Source organism: Prenolepis imparis, unplaced genomic scaffold, assembly GCF_030444845.1.
Source record: "Prenolepis imparis isolate NDT839.2.m4 unplaced genomic scaffold, iyPreImpa1.0 SCAF_14, whole genome shotgun sequence".
Classification (NCBI taxonomy): Eukaryota; Metazoa; Arthropoda; class Insecta; order Hymenoptera; family Formicidae; genus Prenolepis; species Prenolepis imparis.
Genome location: NW_028141172.1, coordinates 6,300,651 through 6,313,852, shown reverse-complemented (window position 1 = coordinate 6,313,852; position 13,202 = coordinate 6,300,651). Strand labels below are relative to the sequence as shown.

Sequence of the window (13,202 nt, the reverse complement as noted above, 5' to 3'; positions counted from 1 at the left end):
ATATTTAAAATATCTCATTACTGAATATTTTCATGATATCACATATTCTGATATCTTTTTTGAAAAAGTATTTTCACAATATTTGCATATAAAAGTAGTATGTATAATAAAAAAATAATTACGATAGAAACAGATATGAACAAAGATAAATATGAGTTATAGAATAATACAATAATAGTATAAAAAATAAGAATTAAAACATATATAAACTTAATATTCTAAACGATCGACTTTTAAGGCTCCAGGGCCTTCGCCGGTCATGTTTTGAAATTATAACATCAACCTTACAATCCAACATGACTGCGGTAAGAACCCAGGAGCCTTATTAATGCTACTACAAATATACATTTATGCTTTTTGTGAACATTGCGCGTACTATTATTTCTAAAATTATTATTATTTATAAAAAATATCTGTAAATTCAAAAATTCTGAATTCTATTATATTTCATAGGATGCTTTTCAGCAATATATATATATATATATATATATATATATATATATATATATATAAGCAACACAATCACACTAAATTGTACAACTGAAATGCTGTATTTGATTGTATCATCATCATATGCAGCACATGTTCGTTTCAGATATGTTTCCTAGATGTATCCAAAGTTTTTTAACCGTTTATGAACCAATAAGAATAAACGTCTCGACAGAAACGTTTTTAAAATTATGTAATTTAAAAATTGTTTTTTTCACGTTTAAATTATAATAACATATAGTTATTATTTCATTATTTTATTATTAATGAAATATTATTAATACTAAAATGTATTCATATGTATATATATATTTTTTTTAAATAAAGTAAGATCGGCTTATCGCCGTTACCAACAATGATACTGCAAAACTTTGTTTAATATTGTATGGTCTGTGTTCTGAAGAGCTTCGTAGTTAATGCTAGACTGCTCAACGACGATTTGTAATAAATAAAAGAATAAAAGTGATTGTTGTGTGTTACAGTATATAACATTATGTTATTTTATCGATGTGTATTTATCTAGTGTATTTATATAAATTATGATGCATCATGTTATGTTTCTGCAGAAGTTTACGAATCTAATGGCAGTGAATTTGAGAAAATTAGTAGCAATATATTGCCCGCTTATATTATACCATCGCTTCGAGAGCCGATCTTATCAATTCAACTATATGCAAAAAAAAATTAAAATTTTTATTCATGAATACATTTATAAAAAAGCTCAAAAATTAAAACTAATTATTTTAAAAACATACTTATTTATATTTACTCTACACTAAATTAATTATATACAATCAGATTAAGATATGTAAAAAAATATTTGACGATAAAAGACTAAAATTTCAAAAGACTCCAAAATTCCAGGTATAAAACCGAACAGAAGACGCGCTCGCGGCAGTCACAATCTCTCTCTCGTGATTACCAAAATGCGCATGTCGATCCATCTACCAGAATTGATATAAAAAGGAGCCTTCCTTTGAAAAATTTTTCAAAAAGTGTCCGGCAGAATTAAACAAAGAGGAAACGGGGTAAAGGTCAATTGCTCTCTCTTCCTAGTGCTTCTATTGGTTGCTTTTGTTACCGCCCAGAAGATATTAGGGATGTATTGACAGACGAGGAACCCCGTCTTTTTGATCTATCAAGACATCGATGAAAGTATCATTTATCGTGAATAATTTATCGTTCATTAATTCTAAAAAAAGAAAAAAATACTTTTGTTCAAAATGGTGTTCACGTGTTTCATCTGCAGAAAAAGATCAGACAAATCACAAGATTCATTTCTTTATTTATTCGCCATCCAAAATTGTATAAAACTAAGTATCTATAAATGCTCCTTAAAGTATATGAATAATGAGAATAAATTTATCGTTATAATGGAAAAAATAATAACATTTAATCAAATAATAACGTAAGAAATTGTTGATCCCGGAGTGTACAAACGTTTTACTACGCTACTAAATAGAAAGAGACAGATCTTAACCTCTATCAGTCGCTATCTCTTCTTTTTGGTCGGTCAAGTTTTTTGATAGATTGCGTAATCCATACTATATATCGATGATATTTCCATAACCGGCGTAAATTTGATGTATTATAAATGTATATATATGCAGTTACCTATATATACAGTTACCGGGGACTCAAGCGTAACCACACGTTTGTCAGGAACACAGCATTGACCACGCCAACATATTTGGCGAGAGACATTATCTTGTCTCAGGATTAGCTGCGCTGATTCTCGTGAACTCTGACAAAGTGAATCCCTAAGTAAAGGAAGAGATCGACCTATTAATTTAGGAAAAACCCTGGAACAGGTGAGGGAGCTAACACAGAAAGGAGAGAGCGCGGAGAAAGCAGCGTGCATATCTGATAAGTATTTTTTGTCACTTAAAATCCAATGTAATGTATCGATATTAGAGGCCCTTCGCGGCAATATATATGTAATCACACGTTGCTCGAAACTCCGCTTTAATGATACGTTAGAAAGACTTTTTCTTATTAAATCACATTTTCGGATATATATATATAATAAAAATTGTATCTTGTTTAGAAATATATTTCTCGTTTTGTTAATATCATATTCATACCATCAGGGAATTTCCATCCTAAGCCGTCAAAATAAAAAAACTAGTATTTACTTAACCTTGATGTTTTTTTCAGTTAGAAAAAGCCTCAAGATCAAATCTGAATTTTTTATAAATCTTTTCTTTATAATTTGTGTAAGATGGCCAACTTTCATTATTAAAATATTTATTATTAAAATAATATGTACTTTGTTTAATCATGTGTAAAATTTTACTTCTGTTTTGTTTTAAAAATTGTTTCAAAGATTATTTTTATAGTTAAAAAAAATCAATCTAAAAGATTATATTTAAAATTTAATTTCTTTTATAAAAGTTTTAATTTTATATTTAAAAAATTTATTAATGTTTATATGTTCAATGTATAAAACTATAAAAGCTAACTATGTACAATCTCTCATAAGTTTCTTTTATTATTTTAACGTGAAATGTATGTATGATCAACCGTCCTATAATACTATGACCATCTTCTCTCAAAGTCAGGAAAAATGGCCACTGCTCATCTTTTAATATTTTGATAATATAAAATTTCTATTAAATATTTATTGTTTAATTTCGATAGCACGTACTTTAATCTTTAATGAAGTAATGTGCCAAATATATTTGAAAAATAAAAATAAATTACGTATTTTGCATTTAAAAAAATTATGGCCATTTTACTCGAGTTTACCCTAAAATTTAATTAGCAAATTAACGTCTTGCTGGTTTCTGTAAAAAAAATACATTAATAAAGAATTGATTCGTTAATTAAGTTTTAAAATAATACGTTAAAATAGTAATATGTTATATTATACCTTATCCGCGAATAATATTTTTTAACAGAAATCAGCTGATATAACTTTCAAAAATATTAATCGGGTTTAAAGAATTATAACATATTATTTAAAACTTATTATTTTATTTTATTTTATTTTGAACAAACTCTTAAACTTCTAACCTTTGCAATAACAACTGTTCGATGCTAAGAAATTTTATTATTAACACACTGTCCACTAACCCTCGCGATGACAGTCTCGATGCTACGAATATAACGCATAACACGAATCGAGACAGCCAATAGCAAATCAGTATCGTGGAGAAAAGGCAACAATACTTACGAGAAACGACTTAACATGCCTTTTTTAGAAAGGAAAATATATAGCTGCTAGTTGATATTTATAAACTTTTTACACCAATTGATACTTTCTGATTATTTTGTGCTTAAAAATATTGAAGAGATCATCGTAAAATGAATATTTTAGGAGATATATTTCATAGTTTCATGTAAAATTATATCAAATTAAAAAATATAAGATATCTCTCGTAAAATATTCATTTATTGACCATCCTATCCTGATATGATTTTATGCAAATTATTGCGAAGAATTGATTTATGTAAAAAAATTAGGGTGCTGCCATTTAAACAAACCTAAATTAATCTCGAAATAATCTTGAAAAATATCAAAGGCAATTCTAGATCACGATATTCACGAATTATAGGTCCCCATTCGAAACAACATTTGCCTACTATATCTTTTATTCTAAAATACCGTCATTTCGAGATATTTTCCTGTTAAGATTAAAGTGAAACACCCCATTTGTATTATATTGTATTGTATATACAATAATATATATATATATATTTTTTTTATTATCTGTGTCGAAGCTTTAGAGTCGAAGTAACAAAATTTCCATCGTAAAAGCGAAGTAAAACTATACGGTAAATAAGACAATATGTTAGGTTCACACATAAATCTGATCGTGCCAACCAGATATCATAGTAAATGAGATTTATGTAAACTTATACTGTTTTTTCCGTGTAACGTTAATAATTTAAAAGCTATCCAAACTAGTTAAATTAGTTAAACATGTCCCAATCTAATAGATACAATACATACACCGCTATTTTCGCTATTTATATATCTGACAATTGACCAATATTTGATCATTGTGTAAATATTATATTCCACAGAGCGGGAAAGACTAAGAAAAAAGCGACAATATCGCTCGATGGTGCTTGCACACGAGTTAGTGACATTAATCGCAAATTAAGATATCGATACTTGTTCATTGTCACTGCCCAGTACGTATATAATGGCATTCGAAAGTATTCTGTTAATGACTTTTGCATGTATCGCCATAATTTATCTCTACTGTAATATTCGCCGATTGGTTTCCATCAAAATGGTGAAAAACGTGCCCGGTCCAAAGGCTTTGCCGCTTGTCGGAAGTGCCTTATCTTTTATACGGAAAAATCTTCGGGGTAACTAGAGACAATAATAATATGTTTAATTTGTAAAAAAAAAATAATATTAAAAAGTGTGCAAATTGGAAAAGCAAATTGAATTTTCAATTTTGGCTTTCTCATAATAGAAACTTAATGAGTGAAATAGAATGGCAAGGAAGCAATGTGCAAGTTTCCAATTTTTCACACTTTCTTCATATAAAATAACATTTCTTGTCACGTATATGTATGTGTGTATGTATAATATGTATGTACTTACATATGTATGTTTCTTTTGTAAAATTCGAAAATTTACATTTTTTGAAAAATTCAAAATTTCATAAAAAATAAACCCTTTCACCGATCCTCGCCAAATTTAATATCAAAAATCTTCTACTGATACTCTATTCGTGTAAAAGAATTTATCCCGATATATCACAATTTATGGAAGTTTGAGCAACCACAGACATTTTTTGAAAAATAAAAGTTGCATTAAAATTTAAAACACTGTCTGAATTTTTATAAAAATGACAATAAATAAAAGGATTGTACTACTTTACTTGTATGTCATATTGAGCTCAAACAGTTCTTGAAACGTTGGAATTTTCGGAAATGTGAGTGGGCACATACATACATATATACACCCACACATACATTTAAAATAAAAATATGATTTTTTCATGTAATGTTTTGGAACATTTTGAATATACCGGCATAGAAATCTAAAGAGAAATATTTTTTACGAAAATAAAGCTTCCTCTATATATGAGGAAGTAAATAAAATAACAAAAGAATCGGCATCTTAAAAATCTCTCAAAATTTCGATATTTTGGAATACAAAATTAATTAATATTGCATTTAGTTCAATATAATAAAGTATACATATGGGCAAATATATTTTTCTGTTTCAAAAAAAATTTTTTTTTTTTAGATGTTGTGGGTCCTACATTTGAGTTTGCGAGAGATTATTCGTCCCCGTTTCAAGTTTGGATGGGCAATAAATTGTTTATTGGAATATACGAGCCGGATCAAATAAAGGTAGAGCAATAGCTTTTATACACGTTCAATAAAAAAAATATCTGTATTATATATTATAATTTTACAATTAATGCGATTTCTCTTTAATTTAACTTAAATAATTTTTTGCAATCTAATATGTTAAAATATATGTAATATCCAAATAAATAAGCAATAGAGATAAATTAATAAATTTGTATGAGACATTATAGGCCATCTTACTAAGTAACAGTTGCTTGGATAAGAGTGTAGCATATGAACTGCTTATTAAACCAGTACTTGGTAAGACATCATTGGTGACGTCTCCTGGTAAGATATATTTTTAAAAATCAAGATTAAGTCGAGTTATTTGTGATAATTTAACTTACAGTTGTTTATAAACAATTTATATATATATGTAAAATTTAAAAATCGTACACTATTAAAAAAAGATAAAGATAATACTTTTTATACCCAAAAAATTGTGCTATCTTGAAATCGCTGAAACTTAGCGAAAAATTATCGTAGAGAAAAAATCAAAAAGCACTTCGAAACCTCAAATTTTACGCTCTCTCCCTCTCTCTCTCTCTCTCTCTCTCTCTCTCTCTCTCTCTCTCTCTCTCTCTCTCTCTCTCTCTCTCTCTCTCTCTCTCTCTCTCTCTCTCTCTCTCTCTCTCTCTCTCTCTCTCTCTCTCTCTCTCTCTCTCTCTCTCTCTCTCTCTCTCTCTCTCTTTTATATATATTTCTCGTTCTGAAAAATATATAATAGGTTTAGTTTCAATATCGTAATTCGGTTGGTCAATGCAGTTTTTAGGGTATGAAAAGAGGTTCTTATTTTTTTAAGTAGTGTAATTTACTTTAGTCTTAATTAAAACTATAAACATTTTCAAGGAAAGAGATCAAAAAATACAATCAAATAAAAATTTATATAGTTATATCTACCTATATAATATGTCCATACATGTTTTCTTTCTCTTATATATTCTCTGTCTACACATATATAAGAAAAATAATAAAACGAATTTTTGCATCGTTTTTTTATAGAAAAAGTGAAATTTGAAGAATTAAGAAAATTAATAATAATATATAAAATATATAATTACATATGAACAAGTTTTTCTTATTTCTTCAAATTGTGCTTTTTTCTAAAAAAATGCAAAAATTATTCTTTTCTACTTAAAAAATTTTTTTTATATATATATATAGACAAAGATTATACAAGAAGATGGAAATATATACACGTATATAAATATGTTTAATATATATAATTATATATCTTTATATTTGATAATATATATGAAATTTTTTCACGAGGGTTTATTTACATTGTGACAGTAACGCTGCAACTTTTCAAAAATAGAGAAAATAAAACACACTTACTAACATATTTTTTTTCTTTTAATATAGTATGTTATATTTGTATTGCTTCTTTATATAATTCATTTGCAATATTTATTTTAGCATCTATATGGAAAAAGCATCGAAAAATATTAGTGTCAAGCTTCAGTTCAAATATGTTACGAAGCTTTTTTGATATATTTGTCGAACACTCTATAATACTTACGGAAAAATTAAAAACCATCGGATTAGATGGAAATGAGATTGAATTATTTGAATCTATATTCCAGTGCACTATGGCCATTGCATGTGGTAAGTCCAAATGTAATTTTTAATCTTTTTTTTTTTAATTATTATTGCATATTATAAGAGACAAGATCTTACAGAAAATATTGGATATTATAATAAAGTAAAAAAAATTAGAAGTTTTACAAAAGAAAACGAAAGATGCAATATACATATATGTTAAAGATTAAATAATATTACCAACTTAAAGAATTAATTAAGAATTAATATTTTGAACAAATATTATATATAAAAATGTGCAATAATTTATCGTAATATCATATCTATTAAATTTGTTGATTGTAATTGAAAAATCATATATAACTTTATATTAGTTATTTATATACAATAAATTAATTTTTTTATTTATTTATATTATCATTTTATTGTTTATTATTTAGATCATTTTTAGTTACAATTTTAGATGTTAATGCTTAACAAATTTAGATGTTAATGTAATTTGGAAGAAAAATTCATAAATATAATCAAATATAAATATATATATTATATAGAGTATATTTCATGTCAAGTAGGCTACTTTTATTACTGCAAGAAAAGCGATTTTTTTACATTTTTAACAGCTAAATTTTATTCTTAGCATCCCTACACTAAAACCTAGGAGTTACAGAATGTTATCTTTTACGGTTTAAAAATGACACCTTATTCTATCTCAATATCAAATGTATGCTTAACAATATGGTGAAACTAAAATTGCTCAAAATTAATCTGCCATTTTGAATTTCAAACATCCTGAGCTCGGATTCCGACCAAAAACTATTTGAGTTATATACAATTTATGCGTGCAAAATCCTAAACCCTACGTATGTGGCTAAGCACATTTTTGACACATCGAGATAAAATAAGGGGAATGAGATAGAAATGTTCGGAAAATTCAGCTATTAAAAATTTAGCTATTAAAAATGAAAAAAGGTCGCTGTTTTGCAATAAAGATGGCTAAGTTGACGTGGAATGCTTCATATATTATATAAAATTAAATGTACATAAATTAACCATACATATACATATAGTGCACAAGTATAATAGAATTATTATTACTCAGTCATTAATTAAAACTTGAAATAACAAGTCTGTTTTTCTCATGCGATGTTGTGAAGAAACTGTAATTGGCGCCAAATGGGATTTACGATCAGACAAAATCAATCAGATTTGTGACGCAATAATAAGGTAAAAATATAGTTTTCTTCTAATTGTAATTTTAGAATCCAATAGACGTATATACGTATATCCTATAGATTTGTTGAAAAAAAGATTTTTTCTCTTATATATTCTTAAGAAATAGAAAAAGAATTTTAAAGAGAATTTTTATACTTTATAATGTATACTTATAAAAATTATATATATTTTAAATTATAAAATTATATATTAATATATTGATATATATAATTATATATAAATTATAAACATATTATTAAATTCATATATTTTTGCGTTTGTGAATCATATTTTTGCATGGACGAAAAACAAAAGGAGCAAAAATATATATAACTATTTTTAATTTATTATACATTATTAAATTATATATAAAACTTATATAATTATTATAATTTTAAATATATATGTTTCAACTTTAATATCTGTATCAATCTTATTGTTAGTATTTTAAATTTAATTTTTTATTATAAATAAATACTTTTTTTATAAATAAATACTTTTTACATAAAGAAAAAGAGAAAAGATATCTTTCCCTTCGAAAAATTTATATTCGAAAAACATAATTATCGCAATTAGTTATTAGTACACATTTTTATATCTTTTCAAATTTAAAAGAATAAAAATATTTCAGAGGCAAAAGAAATTTTGGCTGCAGATTACAGAATATGTTCTTGTATTTTAATGTTATATATAATCTCACTGATTCTGGACGTGAACAGCAAAAGCTTTTAAATTTCACATATTCCTTCGTGGATGAGGTATTCTGTGAATATATTTGTTTAATATTTTAATTTACATATAGACCCCTATGACATATGAAAAAGATTTTGTAACTATGATTGTTATGCAGGTAATACAGCAGCGACAATATGCATTAAATAAATCGGAGACTGATCAGAATAAAATAACTCGTAAGTTCGTTAATGTTTTTTTCTTTGCATACTTTAATCTCTTTGTGATTATAACGATATTATTTATCTAGTACTTTCGTCATGTGAAAGTAAAATGAATTCTATCTAGAGCTATAGTTATATAATACGCGCTGCTAAAAGTAGTCTTTATTTACTGATAATTTTATTTCTTTTTTAAACTTACTTTAAATATTAATGCTTTTAATATTTAAAATAAAATAATAGAAAATAGAACATATATTCGTTTTGTATAAAAAAGTAATTGACATATTATTTTATGTTTCTTTCTGTAAATATAGGCAAGGCAATTTGCGACATGCTCTTGGAAAAATCTAACAAAGAAACATTCACGCAAGAGGATATTCACGATAACGTGTTAACGATGCTACTAGCGGTATGTAAGATGTCTCTATACATATGATTATATTTATAGTAAATAAATAATATTTGTATTTATTTTTAGGCCGGCGACACAACCGCCATTACGATGAATTTTGCGATCTTCATGTTAGCGAATTACCCGGAGATACAGGTATGTATACATATATACATTCCATGAATTGAGACTCAAAGATAATTTATTCGCTTTATAAATCAAGTATTCTACAAACTGATAGAGTTTTAAAATATTGAGGATTTATTTTAAGTAATAATAAAGAAAAATTCGACACAATTAATGGTGGTAAATGGCTTGTTCAAATAAATAACAAATAGAGCTTATGCGATATACTTTTTGTGTTACTATTATATCATATTTATAACGTCAATTTTTAATACTGTGTATATATGTATATATATGTATGTATATTATTATTATATATTTATATACATTTACATGCACATACATAAAATTTATATTTTGAAATAATATTTATATTAAAATATATAAAAATAATGTAATTATATTTTGATATTAATATCACTTATTGGTATAAAGTGTACAATAATTTTGGATCTTAATATTTTAATCAGAAAAAATGTTGTAAACAAACATTTTTTAGTCTTTTATTAAAGTAAATTCGTAAATATATGACCAAAATTATTTTTTACAAAAAAAATGTTGGATATACAATTATTCTTATATTATATCATATATCATAGCTCATTTAATTGTTCTTCAAATAAATTATACTTGAAATATTTTTTAATCTCGTCACACACACACAAATGAAAAGATATAATTACATGTTTTTGTTTTGTGAACCCCCTATTTATTGCGTACATTTATTAACACTTATTTTCATAAAAGGAAAAGGCATATAAGGAATTGTTGGGGCTTTACGGCGTGGAAAATCCCAGGTCTGCACCAATTAAATATGAGGACCTACAGCATATGGAATTTTTGGATTGCGTTATTAAGGAAACGACACGATTATTTCCTTCGGTGCCTGTAATCGCACGACAACTAACGGAAGATTTAAGAATGGGTTTGTTTACAAATATATACCTATATGGAGCATTCTATACCAAATCAACATTTTTTTCCCGACCATTTTTGATTAACTTCAATTTTTTTATGTTTCTGTATCTATTGAAAGTAATTTCCATGAATTTTTTTTAGATTTTTATCTCTATCGATATACGTGTTATATAAATTTTCTTAAAAAGTTGATTTAAAAAAATCTAAGTACATATGACTTGAAAAAAAAAAATAGAAATATTGTCATTAAAAAAGTGGTAATTTTTTTGTTTTGAATGTATTTTTCGAAAAAAATATTAAATAAATTAAAAGAATAGAAAATTTAATAATATTTAATAATGTGTTAGTCAATTTTAAACGAAATTATGTTTTTTCTCAATAAACGTCAGTTTTTTTCATAACAATTTATAATATTTTAGACTTAAAACTAAATTTTTTAATTATTGGCAAAAAAGGAATTTAAATATATTCGATTTGTTAAGATTATTTTTGTAAATTTCTTTTAAAATCGCACGTTTTTTGATATTTTAACACTGTTCCGATTTAAAAAACAAGTATTTATAAAATTAATAGGCACTTATTACGAAGTTTTAAGTCAGATAAAAAATTCCAATAATTTAAATTTTTTATGATTTTGGAATTTTTTTCGGAAATTGATAGATATGAAAATCTAAAAAAATTCATGGAAGCTACTTTCAATACATACAAAAATTGAAAAAAAAATTAAACAAATCAAAAATTTTTGGGGTAAAATGTCGGTGATTTGGTATGCCATCCCCCCCATAAAAACACAACTCACACACACACACAATTCGTGTATAATTTGCAATATATTATTTACTAAAAGTCGCGACTTTCTCGTAATTAAATCAATATAATTAAACAAAAAAAAAACAACAGGTGCATTTAGTAAACTGAACTACATTTTTTTATCAATTTTTCCTAATCGTGAATTACAAGCAAATCAAAACCTAGATAGTGTGAATCTTACTTCCAATTTTAAAGAGATATTTAGCACAAACCTTATTTGAGTATTTAAAAAAAAAACAATTTATTTAATACCAAAATAAAAAATAATTTGAAGATGTAGCAAAAGAAATGAATTAAGAGGATTTAATAAAAATGTCATTACAGTTTCTGACAAGAAATATCATTTTGTAGACCACATACGTTTGTTTTGTAGATTAATCTGGACTCTATTGTGCTATTCTATATTATTACATTAATAACGCCTAATTGCATAAAGATATTTGTGTTTTATAGGAGAAATTATTTTGCCGAAAGGTGCTGATGTTGTCCTATCACTGTCAACGATGCACCGAAATGAAAAATATTGGCCAAATCCATTAATGTTTGATCCGGATAGATTTCTTCCAGAAAGATTGAGAAATTCTGGTTCGGATTATTATCTACCTTTTAGTTTCGGGTCAAGAAATTGCATAGGTAATTATAATCAATAAATTATTATATGTGAATTATAAAATTTATTTTACATCTATCACAAATTCTTTCAGGTATGAAGTATGCGATGATTTCTATGAAAGTTATACTAGCTACTTTGATACGAACATTTGTATTTAAAGTGGATAAAAGTACTACTATCGATAAGATTAAATTAAAGAGTGAAGTTCTACTCACTCCTGTTAGGCCCCTAAAAGTCAAAATTGAGAAGCGGAGTTTTTTATTATAAAGATATACAATGTACGGGGATATAATAGACAAAATGTGTATTATATTCTTATATAAAATATTCCACATTGTTATCAATCAATATTAATATATATAGTATAACATTCTCAATTAATTACTTAATGTAATATGAAAAAATTTGTAGTAAGAATAAAATAAAATTATGATATATATAAATTATTTTAAACTATGCTTTCAAAGATTTTGTAATACAATTTTACATGATAAACGATTAAGATTAAAGTTTTTTCCAAAATTTAAGCATTTTCTCGTCTTTAGTTAAAAATCTAAAATCCTTTAAATAATATAAGTGTGTATTATAATATTACTGCAACTTGATTTATCATCTCTGATTATTTTTTCTGATTTTCTTTTACAGAGCATACACAAAATAAATCTGGTTTTTCTTCTTTTTGTTTTTTTTCAATTATAACAAAGATGTTAAGACTAAAGCAACAAAATACATATCATATACACTTTATTATGAATATAAATTAATATACTAAGTAGAACTTAAAGTAGGTGCTCATCATTTCTTGAATCTTACCTAAATCATATTCGAATCATAATAACGTACTAACAAGAAATAAATAATAACAAGAAATAAATCAGTCATTTTC

At 25.5% G+C, this 13,202-nt stretch overlaps 1 protein-coding gene across 1 annotated transcript; it reads left to right on the top strand.

Annotated features, from left to right (window-relative positions):
* The first annotated feature begins 4,527 nt into the window (after window positions 1-4,527).
* On the top strand, window positions 4,528-12,583 carry LOC145945585 (cytochrome P450 4C1-like). The gene is made up of 12 exons (XM_083054644.1): window positions 4,528-4,809; window positions 5,702-5,808; window positions 6,000-6,096; window positions 7,228-7,416; window positions 8,505-8,574; window positions 9,194-9,320; window positions 9,413-9,473; window positions 9,773-9,867; window positions 9,937-10,005; window positions 10,723-10,900; window positions 12,157-12,336; window positions 12,408-12,583. Exons 1-12 carry the CDS (start codon window positions 4,641-4,643, stop codon window positions 12,581-12,583), a joined length of 1,518 nt encoding a protein of 505 aa, XP_082910770.1. The 5' UTR covers window positions 4,528-4,640.
* The last annotated feature ends 619 nt before the right edge of the window (window positions 12,584-13,202 follow it).